This window comes from Lissotriton helveticus, chromosome 3_1 (assembly GCF_964261635.1).
Source record: "Lissotriton helveticus chromosome 3_1, aLisHel1.1, whole genome shotgun sequence".
Taxonomy (NCBI): Eukaryota; Metazoa; Chordata; class Amphibia; order Caudata; family Salamandridae; genus Lissotriton; species Lissotriton helveticus.
This window is the reverse complement of record NC_136061.1, coordinates 361,657,655-361,670,238: the sequence shown is the minus strand read 5'-3', so window position 1 is coordinate 361,670,238 and position 12,584 is coordinate 361,657,655. Positions and strand designations below refer to the sequence as shown.

General features: G+C 44.3%; 1 protein-coding gene across 19 annotated transcripts in view; it reads right to left on the bottom strand.

Moving 5' to 3' along the window:
* MYO18A (myosin XVIIIA) overlaps positions 1-12,584 on the bottom strand; it is an 864,705-nt gene that overhangs the window by 245,216 nt on the left and 606,905 nt on the right. For all 19 annotated transcript variants that reach the window (XM_078680070.1, XM_078680063.1, XM_078680078.1 and 16 more), the window contains 4 exons: positions 10,786-10,905; positions 8,476-8,587; positions 4,418-4,545; positions 2,600-2,754 (listed from right to left, as the gene is read on the bottom strand). In XM_078680070.1, coding sequence (XP_078536196.1) covers positions 2,600-2,754; positions 4,418-4,545; positions 8,476-8,587; positions 10,786-10,905 — 515 coding nt within the window. The remainder of the gene's footprint in view (positions 1-2,599; positions 2,755-4,417; positions 4,546-8,475; positions 8,588-10,785; positions 10,906-12,584) is intronic.

The window sequence follows — 12,584 nt, the reverse complement described above, 5'->3', positions numbered from 1 at the left end:
GTGTGGGGCTCTGGGTGTGTGGGTGTGTGTGGCCCTGGGTGTGTGTGTGTGTGTGACTCTGGGTGTGTGTGGCTCTGGGTGTGTGTGTGTGGCTCTGGGTGTATGGGTGGCTCTGGGTGTGTGGGTGGGTGTGGCTCTGGGTGTGTGGGTATGTGTGTGGCTCTGGGTGTGTGTGTGTGGCTCTGGGTGTGTGGGTGTGTGGCTCTGGGTGTGTGTGTGGCTCTGGGTGTGTGGGTGTGTGGCTCTGGGTGTGTGTGTGTCTGTGTGGCTTTGGGTGTGTGTGTGTCTGTGTCTCTGGTTGTGTGGGTGTGTGTGGCTCTGGGTGTGTGGGGCTCTGGGTGTGTGGGTGTGTGGCTCTGGGTGTGTGTGTGTGGCTCTGGGTGTGTGTGTGTGTGTGTGTGTGGCTCTGGGTGTGTGGGTGTGTGTGTGGCTCTGGGTGTGTGTGTGTGGCTCTGGGTGTGTGTGTGGCTCTGGGTGTGTGGGTGTGTGGCTCTGGGTGTGTGTGTCTGTGGCTCTGGGTGTGTGTGTCTGTGTGTCTCTGGGTGTGTGTGTGTGGCTCTAGGCGTGTGGGTGTGTGGCTCTGGGTGTGTGTGGCTCTGGGTGTGTGGGCGTGTGTGTGGCTCTGGGTGTGGGTGTGTGTGTGTGTGTCTCTGGGTGTGTGTGTGTGTGTCTCTGAGTGTGTGTGTGTGTGGCTCTGGGTGTGTGTGTGTGTGTCTGTGTCTCTGGGTGTGTGTGTGTGTGGCTCTGGGTGTGTGGGTGTGTTTGGCTCAGGGTGTGTGGCTCTGGGTGTGGCTCTGGGTGTGTGTGTGTGTGTGGCTCTGGGAGTGTGTGTGTGTGTGTGTGTGTGGCTCTGGGTGTGTGTGTGGCTCTGGGTGTGTGGGTGTGTGTGGCTCTGTGTGGGTGTGTGTGGCTCTGGGTGTGTGTGTGTGTGACTGAGTGTGTATGTGTGTGTGTGTGTGGCTCTGGGTGTGTGTGTGTGTGTGTGTGTGTGGCTCTGGGTGTGTGTGTGTGTGTGGCTCTGGGTGTGTGTGTGTGGCTCTGGGTGGGTGTGTGTGGCTGGATCTGGGTGTGTGTGTGTGGCTGGCTCTGGGTGTGTGTGGTAGTAATTGCTGTCTGCTGAGCTCATCCGTAGGGTACAATAGGTCTCACATTTGCGAGAGATAAAGCTAATGGCAATGTAAATAACAATACCATTTATTTATCTGTTTTCAAAACCAACACATAAATACAAATGTTGTCATTTACAATGCCAATAGCTCACATTTTTCCAAAGGCGAAACCATTGCATTGTAAATGCTTGTTTTAATTTCACTATGGGCTGCTGGGAAGTAGCTTCCACATCAACCCGATGCATTTTTTCCAAAATGTTGTAATGACGATCGGAGTGCATAGCGTGCTGCCGTCATTACAACTGAAAGTGAAATGAACCGATAGGCTCATTTCACTTTCACTGCTTCGGTGCCTATCTCAAGCCCCACACTGATTTAGACAGGAGAGGTATTGTTAGAAAGGGAGGACTCCCCCCTTTCCAACTATATCTTTCTCTAGTGGATCTCTGCTTCGGGATCACTGCAAGAGGGCGATCCCCAAGCAGGGATCCACCCACTAAACTCCAGGAACTACTTTTTAGTAGCGGAGCTTCCCCACTGCAATGGACTAATGCTCCCCCCATGGCCAAAAGTCTTTCTGCCCCCCCCCCTTCCCAAGGGGGGCAGATTGGAATTTTCTATCTCCAATCTGCCCCCGGATTGGGTGGAAGTGGGAGGGGGCAGAAAGCTCAATAGAGCCCAGGAATTTTAATAGGGGCATAAATCAGTGGGGGTGGCCCATCTAGACATCACCCATCATAATGTTTCTAAGGTTCCACTCTCACAAGTGACAACAAATGAACTGGCTCTGACAGGCCAGTGCCAGTAAAAAAGCATCATGGGATTTGAAACCTCTAGATCTCTTAAAGTCACAGGGCGGTTTTTAACCCGTTTACTGCTAAGTCTAGCAGGTCTACTTTTCCCTTCTTTGTGGGAAGGTTTAGGCAGCAATGCTGGTTAAGGTGCTGCAGGGTACTCTTGCGAGAGAGTTTATTTTGGAATACTTCCAATTCCGGGAAACATGCTGACACTGACAGTCTTCAGAAGGTTCTTTCTAGCACAGTTGATGCTCATTGTGCACCTGCATTCTGTAAAGGATTGAATGGTTTAATTGTTGCACGGTCCCCACAAGCATGGGGGAATTTTCCTAATTTCACACTAGGCCCAGACAATATTTTAAAGTGTTACATAATAGCCAGTCAGTATCTAATGTGTCCAAAGCACACCCCGCCCATAATGTAAACGGTGTTTTATTCTTAACTTACATTCCACACTACACAAGTTACACTTCAATAACAATTTCACAGTATACTGGTTACAAACGTATTATGCTTGAAGGGGTTCATATTACTCCGGACAATATATTCAACAATTACCGTGCAACTAGGTCCATATCTAAACTGTCTATAGTACATTTAGCCCATACCTCATATTCCATGTTATGGCCAGCCTACATTCTGAACTGCACGCCTTGCGCACTGATCCTGCCAACCCCTGCCCACGTCACCCACCTGCGCTGCTTTTTCTCCAGGTCATGGTTCCGTCCTTGTTGCCCCTCTAGGTGCAGTTTGGTGTCCTGCAACTCCGACGTCATTCTCTGGCACTTCTTCTTCAGCTGCTGCAGGGCTCGCTGAGTTTCCTCATTATCAGCTTGCAGGTCGGCCAGCTGGGAGGAGTGCATCAAACACAGACAAAATGAGTGAGTGGCAAGCATGGACCACCAGCACACACATACCAGGGCCTAGTGACTTGTACTGAGTGATGTACAAGTCATCCCTCTAGTGCTCCTTGAATCATCTTAATGAGGGCTGAGAATCTGAAAAGCATCTCCTTCCCCGCACTGAGCTCGCTTTGCATTCTCGGTAATCTAGTCCAAATTGCTTCCACATTCTGCTGCGCCATTCATAATTTATCCTTGCATTCCCAAATCTCTGATCTGCTCAGCACTGTGTAATGTGGACTGAGTGCCTGGAAAAGCCACCTTCTCTTCTGTAAGCAAACACAGACATTTCTGCCTGCGTGTCATGGGGTTGTGCCCAGAGAAAAGGCACTGCTGGAATATTCCACTGAGCCCAGTCCGCCCTCATGAAGTTGCACTGCAAATATGGCAACATCTATAAGACAGGGGTTTCCAATCTCTCAAGTAATAAGAGCTTCTTTGGTTTAATGAAAACCATTACGAGCTACTAATATATTTAGTGTTATAATAATGACCACATCAGTCAAGATTACATTGGTGGCCACACTAGGCAAGAGTACCGACAATGACTACCTCAGAGCATCTCTGCAGTAGTAATGTAAACAGTGGTCAATTTAGAAAACATCTACATGGGTAATACTTAATAGCAATAGGTTAACTATCAGCTTTAAATATGTTTTAGAAATTACTGGATATGAAAATAGACACATTTTTGTCCTAAACAGACACTTTTCATTTTTGATATACTCATATTATTTCAATTAAGTCAAAGCGTTTCATTTAATAGGCTGGGCTTCACTCGTAAAAGCTGCAAACAGGTAACTGGAGAGCTATCAGCAGCTCATGAGCTACTTGTTGGAGAAGCCTAATATAAGACACCCTGATAGGGCACAATGTGGTTTTCAGGGAGTAGTTGAGTTCTCTGGAAAGCACCACAACCGTATGTGGTCTCAGAAGAATGCAACAAAATTAAGAAACTCAGAAGCGAACTCAAGAATGGTATAGGAAAGACTCTCAGAGGGGCAGGCACTTTGCCAATATAACTTTTGTCAGGCACTTAGAGAGTTCAGCATTGAGCTCTACAGAAAGCTTCATTCACACACGGAAGAGAAGAAAGCCTCCGTAGTTGGCCTAATTTAAAAATGCACTTTAAAGACTGAAAAGCAGGCAGTCCCTCAGAAGGCATGTGTGATCTCCAAACTGATTTTGATATTCAACTTTCAAGAATGTTCTACTAATGATAAGAATAAAAGAAACATTTAAAAAGTGAACATGTAGTCTTCAAGTTTGAGAAAGATACATCTAGCGCTTCTATATGATACTCAATGAAGATAGATGTTTGGGCTGATAGTTCCCATTCGATTTGCTATACGTTTAATCCACAGAATACAGCCAAAGAGACAATCTAACAATACCACTGACCACGACTCCAGGCTTCCACTATGAGTATTCATTAGCCACTCGTAGGTCGGCACAATAAATGATTACTTCGCCTGCAGACCCCAATGTTTCAGAGGGTCGAAAGGCCAGAAATATGTTCACAGCTGTAATGAGTATTACTAATCTGTATTGTTGAAATGGAATGAAGCTTAGAAGCTGGCATGGTAGGACCAAGTCCAGAATGACTCACCCTTCGCTCTAGCTGCCGTTTGCTCTGCTGCTCCACCTCCAACTTGTCTTCGAAGTCCTGCTGAAGGCGCTTCTTCGTGAAGTCGATCTCACGCAGAGAACGTTCGTACTTAAGGCGCCACTCCCCTCCTAAGGTCCAGCGCAGAAAACAAAAATGTCAGACAGTCCTTGTACATATGTTGCCAGCTCCCACCACAACCCGCTACCACCACAACTCCAGTTGAAAATAATTACCAGTTATTACCATATGCATAAATTACCTGATCACAGCACAGCCCTGCCAGCAAAGAATATCAGCTACCATCTCCACCCTGCATGCAAATGATTGCTTTGTGGTAGGTGAAAAACTATTTGCCCCATTGACGTTCAAGTTTGTGATTATAAGAAACACACAATGCTAGTTACCCCTACAACACTAACATCAAGCAACTATCCCTTACTAATACAAACTCACAAGTAAACCACAGTACCATCAATTAACCATCCGAACAACTACTACACCTCACCAGCATATAACCACCACTTACTACCACTACTCTACAGACAAATAACCACCAGTTAACGTCATAATGTAGTTGAGCTTATATAGCGCACAGCTACCCGCAGTGGGTTTCCCGGCGCTTGCTTAGGGAACCCGTCCTGGTATTCCCCTGTGAGATAGCAGGGTATCCACAAGGTGAAAGTCAGGCATCCCGCCGCGAGGGGCCGTTGTGGAGATTAAGCAAGCTATTGCCCAGAGTCGCAGAGTGTGAACCCGTGAGTCGAGGAGGCACCGGGGCGAGAATTATCGAGTCTGTGGAATTTTTAGCCCAAGACCCGCCGAGGCGGGGAATTGAACCCTGGTCCAGGACTGATCTCAGCTTCCGGGTCTGCTGCCTCTAACCCCTGAGCCACACTTCTCCACGTGCTGGAATGTAACTCTAGGTAGCACAACACCACCAGGAATACTAACCACATTCTAATAACAATCACACATGCAAACAAAATCACGTTTTTTTTTCTTTCGGAGTTTTATATAGCGCGAACTAGAACCGAACCGAATCAGTTATCAGAGCGCTTTACATAGCACCAGTTACGTTACATGAGGGCACACACTTTCATTTTTTTAGGCACGGGGAGATTAAGTGATTTGCCCAGAATCACAGGGGTTGCCCAGAATCACAGGGGTTTTTTGGCGTCGTTACCAAGACTCGAACCCAGATCCCCAGGTCCGAGGTCGAGCGCCTTAGCCGTTAGGCCAACCCCTCTCCCCAGAAACGTTATCATCATTGCCTCACTGGGAATGATAAACAAATTAGAATAATAGCTACACCAGAAAAAAAATCACCAGCTATTACATATGCCCACCACAGACCAAAAGTATGCTTGCAATATGGCAGAACACTTGCTGTACACCTTATACCATCACCATGCATATTTACTAATAGGAATTCCTACTGAAATCCCATACTGCAGCACAATGGTGACTGACTTTTGTGTTGAATGTTTATTTTGTGTAGAAGATAAACGATATTTGTTGATTTTACTTTAGACATTTCTAAGCAGGATTGCACAGCTTTTGGGAAAAAACGGTGGGCAGAAATATTTCAAGTTCTGCACAGAAACCCATTGGGGCTTATTTGGATCCTGGAAGGCTGGACTCTGCTTCGCCAGGACAGCAAAGAGATGTACTCCGGTGCCCTGGCAGACTACATCCTATTTATTTAGAGATTGTCACTTGCCCGGTATAGATCTATGTGCCTTCACCATGGCGGTTCCCCTGAAGATATTGAGGCTTTGCTGTTCATGCGCCATTTTCAATGCACCCACGCAACAACGTGTTTTTTTTTGACAATCACAAACTCCCAAAGCAGAAATTTGTATTTGTAAAACAAATGTCCCTGATATGCTACGAGTTTGGTCCCTGCGTGTAGGGTCATTTTATGTTTTCCTCTTTGGGTCAGCCAGACTTTCCTTGGTGATCCCAAAAAGGAAAAACACATCAGAGTGTCTGCCCTGAATAGGCAGATTGTCTGATGTACTTTAATTGATGGTCGAATATCTGTGGGGTCGTCACTCCCATCTGAGCCATTGGAGGCTCCAATGGCGGAAACTGACTGTTAATCCTGACTCTCAATTGAGTGGATGAACCAGGGGATTGGTCTATAGTGTCCTCCACCATGCTTGGGAGTACTAGGCCGCAACACACTAAATAAATTATTTTTAATGTCAAAATAGTTCCACAATTTGTTATATAACACAATGCATTTATAGACATATACTTCTTTAAACACAAGAGCTCGTGGTTCTTTACAAATGAAAAAACAGTTTTAACTCAAATTCAGAACTCATTTTTTAAGGACAAGAGTGCAGAATTAAAGGAAGAATCCGAATTAAACAAATTAATGTTTACTATTTTTTTTTATAACGCTGACATTTTAAAACAAATAGTGGGCAGAGTATTAAAATGTAGCCTGTAGAATTCTTTCAAAAGTCACATAGTGAATCGTTAAAAATAAAAGTGCAGAATTATTTAAAACGCTGTTTAGACATATGTAAATGCTCTGACTTCTAAAGTATCTACATGTAAAATTATCTTTAAAAGTATGTGCAGTAAAAACGAGTTTGGTCATTCTTGAAAAATAAATATTCCGAACTTGACAAAGATTAATGAGTCATACTTTTTAAATGCCATGGCAACTTAGAAGAAAGTGAATGCACAGTTATTTCCTACATTAGTTCTTTTAAAATATGCGAATATTTTTTTAAAGCATTTTAACTTATAAAATGATCTGTGTGCAAATATAAATGTGGAAATTCTTTAAAATGGGACTGTGTGTAATTCTTTTTGACGTCGTGTGTTCAATGTCTTGATCACACTTTACACAATTGCTTAAAAAGAAGGATACACATGTCTTTAAATGGAGCAATTATTAATAAACTAGTGTGACTGTGCGATTGTAGAAAAAAGGTTTGCAATGTGAACAATTATTTTAATAAGACATGGCAGAGAATTCCGAATGAAAAAGTGTTCTCAATTCTCTAGACATAGGTGTAAAGAATGATTAATAAATCGTTTTGCAAACCCTCTTAAAATGATTCTGCAGCAATATTCAAAATCAAATCAGGCACAGTTCTTAAGGGAACAGTGTCAGAATTAGATTATGAACTGCATACTTCAAGAGTATTCAGAATACTTCAAAAATGCGCGGGCAGAATCCTGCAAAATCGGAGCACAGCATTCTATCACAATAATTGTTCAGAATTATTGACAAAGAAGTATGCAAATTGTTTTAAACATTAGTGTGGCAGGGTTATTTCGTTTAAAAGAGCACAGTTTGAGCCTACATTGTACAGAATGCCAATGGAAGTAAATATCACAATACAAATGATGTTTTTTTTAACCTGCTTAAATGTGATTTTCAGCCATTTCAGTATCATGCTAGTGATAGGCCCTGCTGTTACACCGAGTGCATCTGCCCTACTCCACGGATGCAGACAGTCCTGGCAGCCTCCAAAGCAAGAAGCCAGCAAAGAGGCAATAACAAGCATTGGCAATGCAATAGGTCTCACATTTGCAATAGTTTAAGCTATTGGCATTGTAAATGACAATGCCTTTTTTTGATAATTAACACATACATAAAAGACATTGTCATTTACAATGCCAATAGATCAAACTCTTGTCAATGTGATTCTTTTTCATTTCAAACAAGCAGCCTGGGCTGCTTGGAAAGTGAAAACGCGCATGGCCAGCTGAATGTTGCAAGAATGCATGTTGTGCCTGCAGTAGGAGAAACTCATTAAAGAAAAAAGTGCGTACAGACTAAATGAGACACACGTGTAACAAGAGAAGTAAAAGGGCCAGTCCTCATGGGTGGTTACAAATGAAGACAAGGTGGGACTTACAAGCCTATTAACGAATCAGAAGCCAACCTTTACAAAGGACCATGACACAAGCCAATGAAAAATATGGGCAGAGAGTGGGCAGAGCTTCAAGTCCATACTTGAATACAGGATGCCTCGCAGAGCAGCGCAAAAGCTGCCTCGGCTCGACCTAAAAATGAGCGGGCCAGGGCGCACCTGTATCATCGTCGTCCATCTCGCCATTGAGCTCTGATGCACGAATCAGACGGGCCTCCATCACTTCCATCTCCATAGAGTCCATCTTCTTCACCAGAGCATCATGCTTGGCCTAAACATAAGGCATATTTGTTAATTTGTAAAAGGCATATTTGTTAATTTGTAAAAGGCATATTTGATCATTTGTAAGGTGCACTAATCCCTTAAATCTCGGGGTGCATAGGCATCCTCACTAGGTATAATTCAGAAATGCTACTCCTCTTTATCACGTAGTCTCATATTCAGGGTCAAATGTTGTGATTTATGTTTGGAATATTAGGCTTTGTGTTACTTACTTTGCAAGAGGGCCCCTTTCAGTGCAAACATAGCTCAACTATTCTTCATAGTAGTGAATTTAGACTGAAAATCTGTTGAGACTTCCCAGTTTTAAAGGAGTATTGGAAGCAAAACTGAAAGCCAGGCTGCTGGATGCGGCGTGGCGGGGTGGGGGCCAGGAAGGAAAGTAGCCTTTTCCCAGGTGATATTAATCACTCAGAAACTAAGAAGAAGGGCACAAATGGGCAGACCGCATCAATGCTGCACGTCTTCTCCATAGATACCTGATGCTATCTAGAAAGCTTTAAACAGGTCAACTGAGAGATTATAGTGCCTAGTCTAGAAAAACTTTATATTAAGCTTGTTTATCCAGCAAATCTTTACTTCTACTATCTGTGGCATGGATCTCTATTCCTGTCAGTGCAGATTCTATAAAACAGTCTTGTTTCTTATATTCAACGTTGTATTGTAATAGTAATTATATAGCGCTTACCACCCCTGACTAGGCGTCAATGCGCATTTCAGCAAGTAACACGCTACTCCGGAACCCAAAAAGATGGTGGATTAGTATAGGCAAATTTTTGTTAATTTGAGCGCTGGACGTGTGAGTCTGTTAATTGGATTGAAAAGGATAATCAGGGGATAGAAGAAGGAAGAGTCTAGAAAGTGTTTAATGGGAGATCATAGTAGCAAGATGAGGTGTGGGATGAGTATAAAGAGAGATGGAGGAAGGAAGAGTCTCTAGAAATGGATTAGGGAGATCATTGTAGTAAAGTGAGTTTTGGGATGAGTCAAAGGAGGGCTAGGGGAGGGAAGAATTTACAAGGGTTGTTTGGGTTATAATAGTATTAAAATGAGGTTTGGGGTGATCTAGGGAGGGATAGAGGAGGGAAGATTCTAGAAAGGGTTAGTTTGGAGATCATAGTAGTAGAATGAGGTATGGGATGAGTCAGAATGTGGAGGAAGAGGATATATTAAGAGAAATATAGGGTAGTGCATTTGTGAGAGTCCATTTTTTTTCAGTAGGAGTGAAGTAATGAATATATAGATACATAAGTACATATTACACATTTTTATACCAAGCAATACAAATATCTAGATACATACATATGATCAAATTAAATGTTTATATGCACAGGAATATTCTGTACATTTGTGTTTGAGTATAGTGGTTATGTTGGAAAGAGCCAACTGGTCTTATGAAGATACGATAATCTGTCAATCTTATGTTTGGGGTAATGAATTTCATAGTTTAGCTGTCTGAACAGAGAAGAATGTGCCACCTATGTTTTTTTCTTGTATGTTGGGATTTTCAGGCAAGGTGCCAATCTGGAGCGTAGGTTCCTTTGTTGAATGAATGCATTTGGTGATTTTATTCCCGAGGAAAAGCGTTCCTGTTTCATAAATTGCTTTGTGGGTGATACAAAGCAGCTTAAATGTGGATCTTCTGGCAACTGGGTCCAATGTAGGGCCCGCAAGGCAGGAGCGATGTGGGCTTGTGGCTTTACATGTAGGAGTAGTCTGGCAGCAGACATTAAGTAACAGGCTTATCTTGTAAGACTAAAGTCATAATCATGAAGGCATGTCACAGTCTGTACATAAAGGGCGTACACTTTAAACACACTGTGACAGTACTGGATGAAGTTGGAGGCAGTCACCACAACACTAAACTAAAGAAACAAAAAATCCTTTTAGTGCTAAAACTAAAACATCTTCCAAAATAAATAAAATGGAATTGGTAAAACACAGCATTAGAAACAAATGTGAAAATAACACGATTAAAAATGACGCAAATGTTCTTAATAGAATTGGTCTGACAATGAGTGGCAGTCTTGCATGGGCCAATAATGGTGGCTGCCATTTAGTGAGCTGACAGCATTGGGCCAGCCTGACATTGATACCAACTCAGAAACAACAACTCAAGGAACAGTGGCCTTAGAAAATGAACATCCATCAGGGATGATGGAGTGTGAGAGAGTCGCAGTACTGTCTCACCTGCAGATCCTTCATGTCCTTCTCAACCCGAAGCCTCTCTGACGTCTCTGTCTCAAGGAGCTGAGAGGCCGACTCCCCAGTGTTCCTCTCATCTGTGAGTTCCGAATTCAGCTCCGTAATCTGAGGCAGAAGGCAAGAGGGTCAGATGCTCACCTTCATGTTTAATACAAGAAACATCAGGAAAAGGAAACAATCTAGGCTTTGCACTCTGGCCCTTGGACAGCATACCTGGACCCATCTTACAAATAGGTCACACTTTCCTTGTTTAGGCCAAGGAACACCATGCGCAACCAGGGACAATGCATCCTATTGCAATGGATGTCTGCCCCCAGGCAGCATTCAGTGAAATATGGAGCAGCTGCTTCAAAGCCGCTCTGTGTTTCCCTGTGCATGCGGCAACCCACCTGCACTTTCAACAGGGGATAGAGATCCCCCTTCAAGCGGGTGCAGCGAGTGACTGCACCCACCGGCAATGGGGTGTCTTGGGGAATTCCATGGGACCCTCTGTAAGAGGGCTGCGCTAAGGAGGCACACCCACTGAATGTCACATTGTTGTGGCACACTGAGAATGCACTTCCTAACGCCATGTTTGCCTCTGCACCCGTGTCTGTAATACAGCGTGGGCACAAAGGCAAAGTGTTTCCCTCATTTGCATGGGGCCACACCCGATGCAAATGAGGGAACTCCCTCTAAAGATAGTGCTGGCGCACCTGTAGCGTCAGCTCTATCAGTAGTACATAAGGGCTGAACAAGCATCTGTGGCCCCTTCTGTAAAACCAGTGACTTCAGTCACCCACATTTCGCTGTACACTGTAGGCCACTGTCATTTATCAAATGATAGAGAGAGATTGTGTTGTGTGACATCTACATGGGGTGTGTGCAAAAACAGGAGGGTGCGCCAGACATACAGCAAGAGACATTGGAAGGAACGTTTTGTGTTTCTTCGGGTGCTGTAGTTAAACCATGGACCCGAACTGAGGATAGCAACTGGTGGCCCAGGCTTGCCCTTTGGTATTCCTAGCATGGCACTTGCTACCCCTGACATCAAAGGTCCTGAAGGCAGGGAAGGAAGAAAAGGTAAGTTGGGCTTTAGCAGCAGTGTTTCTACCATGCCCTCACCCTAATCCATTAGCAGCACACAGGAGAATGATGAGAGGCTACAGGCAGGAAGAAGGGTGAGCTCAGGAAAAGCAAGCAGGATCTCACGTTCTTTTGACAGAGGATAGATACACATGTGAGGGAAACCATATCCACCATGATTGGCTACTTTAGGGAGAAAGGTCACCGAGCTCTTCTTGGAGCCAACGGAAGGTCATATCTGCAAGATGTTCTACCTTTTGTCTGAATGAGGGGACAGAGATTGGAACGTGTGGTCCGAAGGATTAGAACTGTGGCACATGTGGCTTAAGGGAGGAGCTGCAACACACATGGTCTGAATGGGAGGAGCTGGAGTATGACACATGATCTTGAGGGATGGCCAGAGACACATGTAGCTGGGAAGAAGGGAGCCTTGACTTGTGTGTTTTTGTGGGCATACTTCAATTTGTGCAGCCTTAGGTGCGGAGCTTGGCACAGATGGCCTAGAAGGGGGCGGGGGATGTAGCACATACAGATTTGGGCAAAGGTGCAGCCTCACACCAGGTCTGCAAGAGGAGTGCAGTGGCAAACATGGATTGAGGGGGAACTCGGACAGATAATCTGAGAGGGGAGAGGCAACACATATGGACTGAAGGAGTGTAGCTGTAACATGAGGCTAAAAAAGGGAGATGTCTGTCAGAAAAGAACTGTAACCTTGTCTG